General features: G+C 38.0%; 1 protein-coding gene across 1 annotated transcript in view; it reads left to right on the forward strand.

The window, feature by feature from the left end:
• The window catches only part of LOC109834964, a 26,104-nt gene continuing 21,194 nt past the window's right edge, over positions 868-5,777 (forward strand). Inside the window, exons 1-4 of the mRNA XM_020402971.1 lie at positions 868-1,501; positions 1,811-1,882; positions 3,088-3,260; positions 3,359-3,933. Coding sequence (XP_020258560.1) covers positions 868-1,501; positions 1,811-1,882; positions 3,088-3,260; positions 3,359-3,933 — 1,454 coding nt within the window. The remainder of the gene's footprint in view (positions 1,502-1,810; positions 1,883-3,087; positions 3,261-3,358; positions 3,934-5,777) is intronic.

Genomic DNA, 5,777 nt, shown 5'->3' on the forward strand with positions numbered 1-5,777 from the left:
CTCTGCTAGATCTTCTCATCGTCGCCACCCTCATACTTCACCGCCGATGCCCACCATCATCATTTGCTTTGTCGAGAGCATCCTCAGAACTTCCTCTTATTTGCTAGATCTGAATGAAGAAGACGAAGCAAGAGAGAAGGCGAGGAGATCTTCATCGGTTCCTCTAGATCTGACGAGATCTAAGTCAGATCTGATGCCTCTTCCTCAGATCTGCTGAGTTCCAGCTACCTCCAGCAGCAACACTCCCAGATCAAAGTCTTTGTCGCCTCCACTTCGTTCGTGCTCTTTTGTCACTGCTTGCTTTGATCTTGGAGTTCGCCGCTGTCTGTTTGGCCTCTTGTGATTTTCTTTTTTTTAATTGTTGCTATTTTAGTTTGTTTTGGTTTGGGCTCCCTTTTTGGGCCTAGTTGATGGATTTTGTAATAAGTGGAGTGTTGTATTCTTGTTGAGGGTGTAAGAGGTACAGATCTAAAAATACAGAATAATGATATATATATATATATATATATATATTATGATATAATATATATATAGCTCATATAGTATAATATATCATACTAGTAGTATCACTAGTGATAATATCTAAAAAGCAAATCTTGGATGAAATCTCTAACCTTCGGGTTCCTACACACTAACCTTCGAGTTTTCTATTCTAACCTTCGGATTTCTGTTTTAAACCTTTGGGTTTTATTCTAACCTTTGGGTTTCTGTTTTAAACATTCGGGTTTTATGCAATGAGGTTGTGATTTTTCTGCTACTGTACCATCCTGATCTGTAACAATGACATGATCTGACATCTCTTCTGCTGCTATTACTACTACCCCTACCACTACTGAGATCTCTGCCCCCAAAGTTGTATTGGGGACCATGGTGAAGTTAAATGGCACCAACTATCTACTTTGGTCACAAGCCTTCCACATCTTCATTGGTGCTCAGAACAAATTGGATCATCTTCTGGCCCCACCTCCTGCATCTACAGATCCTACGTATCCCGCATGGATCTCTGCTAACTGTTGCGTGATGACTTGGCTCCTTAACAGCATGGAAGCCCAGATCAGTAGCAATGTCATATTCTCAAACACTGCTAAGGAGATGTGGGATAATTTAAAAATTATGTACGGGAATGAGAAAAATACATTCCGTGTGTTCGAGTTGTATGAACACCTTTTTTCTCTTCAACAGGGCGATCGCTCTGTACCTGAGTACTTTGGTAAACTGAAAAGTCTGATCGATGAGTTAGAGATACATCAGCCTGCGGTTACGGATGCACCAACACTATTGGGATATCGTAGGGACCTTGTAGTGTATAAGTTCTTATCGGGTCTGAGTCTTACTTTACAGTCTCAAGTGCGAGGCCAGATACTAGGAAGAGATACTATTCCTTCTTTGACTGCTACTTTCTCAATAGTTATGCAGGTAACTACTGGAGATACTGCTGCCTCACTGTCTACTCCATCTCTTGACTTGTCTGCTATGTTCTCCGGACATGGCAGAGGTCGAGGTCATGGTCGTGGATGTGGCCGCGACATAGGGGGAGGACGACGCTTTTTTGGTGGAAGACAAATTAACTCGGATAGGAATCTACGTCAATGCCACCATTGTGGAAGAACTAACCATATATCTAAGAAGTGCTAAAAAAAATTTGGTCATCCTGCACGGGCCCAGATAGCTGATACTACCTCTGCTGCTTCTCCTACTACTACTACTTCAGCTTCCTCCACAGTTTAATTTTCTCAGGCTGAGTTTGACCGGTTGTGTCTACTCGATCTCTCTCAGAATAGTTATACTGCTACTCATGCATCCTCTTCAGGTATAGATGCCTACATTACCTCTCCTCACAGACCACGTGTATTAGATTCTGGCGCCTCTTCTCATATGACAGGTATAAATGGCCACTTTGTTTCCTTAAACCTTTCTGACAAGTTTCCATCGATACGTATCGCTGATGGGACATAACCTCTAGTTCTTGGTGATAGAGTAGTCCATGCTACTTCCTCGCTGACTCTTACTGATGTTTTATATCTTCCCAAGTTTCCTGTTAGTTTACATGTTCATCAGTCAGTTTACAAAACACAACAACTGTAAAGTCATATTTTTTCCTTCTCATTATGTTTTTTAGGACCTAACAACTAGGATGAAGATTGGTTCGGGGCATGAGCGAGGAGGCATGTACTATTTGGATGACGATACGCCCACTACTAGTCTTGTTGCAGAAAAGTCTCATCATTCTTTACTATAACATCAACGCCTTGGTCATCCATCGTTATCAAAACTTCGATCAGTCATTTCTACGTCTATCTCTTTTTTAGGTTGTGAGTTTTGTGAACTGAGAAAGCACTAGCGCTACCTATCAGAGTTGTGTTGACAAATGCAGCAGTTCTGCATTTGAATTAGTCCATTCTGATATTTGGGATCCTTGTCGTATACCTTCTATGAGAGGTTATAAATATTTCATTATCTTTGTTGATAGCTTCTCTCACATGACTTGGCTTTATCTTTTGAAAGAGCGATCTGAGGTTTCATCTGTTTTCAAAATATTTTATAATGAAATCAAAAATCAATTTTCCATCTCTATTCGTATTCTTAGTACCAATAATGCATTGGAATACATAAAAAATGATATCTCTCATTTTTGTGCAAATATGGGTATTCTCCATCAAACTTCATGATCTTACACTTCACAACAAAATGGAGTTGCTGAGAGGAAGCATAGACATTTTTTAGATGTTGCTCGAACCTTGATGATATATATGAATGTTCCAAAGTATTTACGATCTGATGTTATTCTTAGTGCATGTTTCCTGATCAATATGATGCCATCTTTTGTTCTTAATGATAAAATACCATTCACCTGCCTTTATCCTGATAAACAGACATTTTCTATGATTCCTCGTGTTTTTGGATGTACCTGTTTTGTTCAAGATTTGTCTCCAAGACTAGATAAATTGTCTCCCCGATCTATTAAGTGTGTCTTTGTAGGATACTCGCGCTCTCAAAAAGGTTATCGATGTTATAATCTATCCACCAGGAGGTATTTTGTGTCCGCAGATGTGACTTTTTTTGAGTTAGTTCCATACTTCTCTTCAGATGATTCATCTCCAATTGTCAATCCATCTGTTCCTTTTCCCTCTAGTGGTTCTATTACTGTTCCATTGTCTGCTTCCGTTCCTTCTGCTGATGGATCTTCTCCAGGATTACGTGGTGCCTCTACTGTGCCACCTGCACCACCGCCACTACTGATGTATTATCGCCGTCCAAAGGTTCCTATCCCTCTCTCTGCTCCAGCCAAAAATCATCTCCCGTTGTAGGTCTGCCTCCTTCTAATCCCTCTGAACTTGGTATTCCAATTGCTCATCAGAAAGGTCAACGGTCTTGTACTAATCATCCTATATCTGATTTTGTTTCCTATAACCGTCTTACTCCCTCTTCTCGTCAGTTTGCTTTGTCCTTGTCCTCTATATCTCTACCCAAGTCATATGAGGAGGCCATGTTAGTTCCTGCTTGGAAACAAGCCATGGATAAGGAGATGGATGCACTTATTTCTAGAGGGACATGGGATCTTGTATATTTTCCTACGGGTGCTATAGTGGTTGGCTGTCGGTGGGTTCATACCTCGAAATATCACGCAGATGGTTCAGTTGATCGCTATAAAGCTCGTCTTGTTGCTAAGGGTTATACTCAAATCTATGGGGTCAACTATCTTGAGACATTCTCTCCCGTTGCCTGTCTCAATTCTATTCGCCTACTTTTCTCTAAGGCCGCTATTCTGGACTGTACCATGTTTCAGTTGGATGTTAAAAATGTCTTCATGTACGGTGACTTGCATGAGGAAGTCTATATGGAGCAACCTCTGGGGTATGTTGCTCAGGGGGAGAATAATGTCTGTATGCTTAAAAAGGCGATATATGGTCTCAAACAGAGTCCACAGACATGGTTTGAGAAATTTAGTACTGCTATATCTGATGTCGGTTTTAAAAGATGTCAGTCTGATCACTCAGTCTTCATCCGACGTACTAAATCTGGTTTGGATATATATATAGAGAGAGAGAGAGAGAGATGGATATGCTTGGTACCAAGCACAAAAAGTAGTGCTTGGTAGTGAGATGACATAATCCCCTCCACTCATTCAATCGTATGAATTTTATATGGATAAAACTAATCTTAGCTTTTATTGACTTTGTATTGGGCTTCCACTTATTATAATCTTATAATATTTTTTTTTTGAAAAGCCCTCCTAAACACATACATGCATCCATAAAAATATGTACATACAAACATAAAATTCATACGTGCATACATAAATCATATCCCTTCAAATCAAACACATATATACACACACAAACTATACATCTTTAGATTCTTCTCATAGCCTCCGATCTTATTAAATCACATCACATTATTAAAGACTTATTAAGATTATAATACAACTATTATTTACTAGAGTTAGATATATTTTATAAATTATAGTAAGACAATTATAGGCTATATATAGTATAGTTAGATATATCTATATTTATTTTATACTAAACTTTAGCTATTAATAAACTACTATTAATTAAATTATAATTGTTAGTGCATTGAATTACTATTGAATAATTCTATTATTTTATTTAACCCATGAACTGAGGAGACCAAGAAATTCCATTCAAGGAATTCATATGCATTATAAAGTAAATTTATTATAATCTATCTAGCTATCTACACTATATTATATTGTATATACCCTAAGATAACTTCTTAATCTCACTTAAAGAAAGACTACTATTTTTGCCCACGGTGCATGTCAACATCCGTTGAGCTTTGTTTGGTTGCACATTTTTTGAGAAAACTTTTCTCAAAATATCTGACAATGACAATTTTGTAATTAAAAGTTTTCTATAGATTTTTGTAAATTGTGTTTGGTTCAACAAAAAATTTAGAGAAATATTTTCTATAAAATATCAAAAACTATCAAATTTTACAAAAAGCAATTTCCTCTCAAAATGAGAGGAAATCAACATGAAATCTGACACCTTCCTTATTTAATCAACAAAACCCGTCTCATACCCATTTTCTATAAAGTTATGAGCCATTTTCTTGTTTTGAACCAACCAAGAAAAGTATAAAAAATAAGAAAATTGTTACTTTTTGACTTCTCAAAATTTTTCCTATAATTTTTTTAAGAAATACAAGCAAATCATATTTTGGATGGAAAACATTTCCTATAATTTATAGAAATTGAACCAAACACCCCCTTAGACTACAAGTAGTAATTGAAATAAATTCCTTAAATATCAATGCAATTAATAGAGGGAAAAAATCGCCTAACATAGAATGCTAATCAATAAACCACTAGTAGAAAAACTAGCAACCTAGACGGAACAACCTAGACGGAATATTTTTCCGTCTAGTTTGATTGCAAAAACTAGACGAATGAATTCCGTCTAGTTTGTTCCGTCTAAGTTGACACAAACTAGACGGAATGTTCCGTCTAGTTTGTTAATCTAGACGGACAGATCAACCTAGACGGAATTTCCGTCTAGGTTTACTCAACCTAGACGGAAATTTCCGTCTAGGTTGATAGGTCAACCTAGACGGAATTTCTGTCTAGGTTGATCTGTCAACCTAGACGGAAATTCCGTCTAGGTTGAGGCAACCTAGACGAAATTCCGTCTAGGTTGCTAGGGCAAATTAAACCCCTCTTCAGCCGCCGCCAGCCCCCCCCCCCCCCCAAATTATAATTTCATTTTCCCCCCACTTCCCCGCCCAACGTTCCCCCTCACGAGCCACTTTGCGAC

The sequence above is a fragment of the Asparagus officinalis genome, chromosome 3 (assembly GCF_001876935.1).
Source record: "Asparagus officinalis chromosome 3, Aspof.V1, whole genome shotgun sequence".
Taxonomy (NCBI): Eukaryota; Viridiplantae; Streptophyta; class Magnoliopsida; order Asparagales; family Asparagaceae; genus Asparagus; species Asparagus officinalis.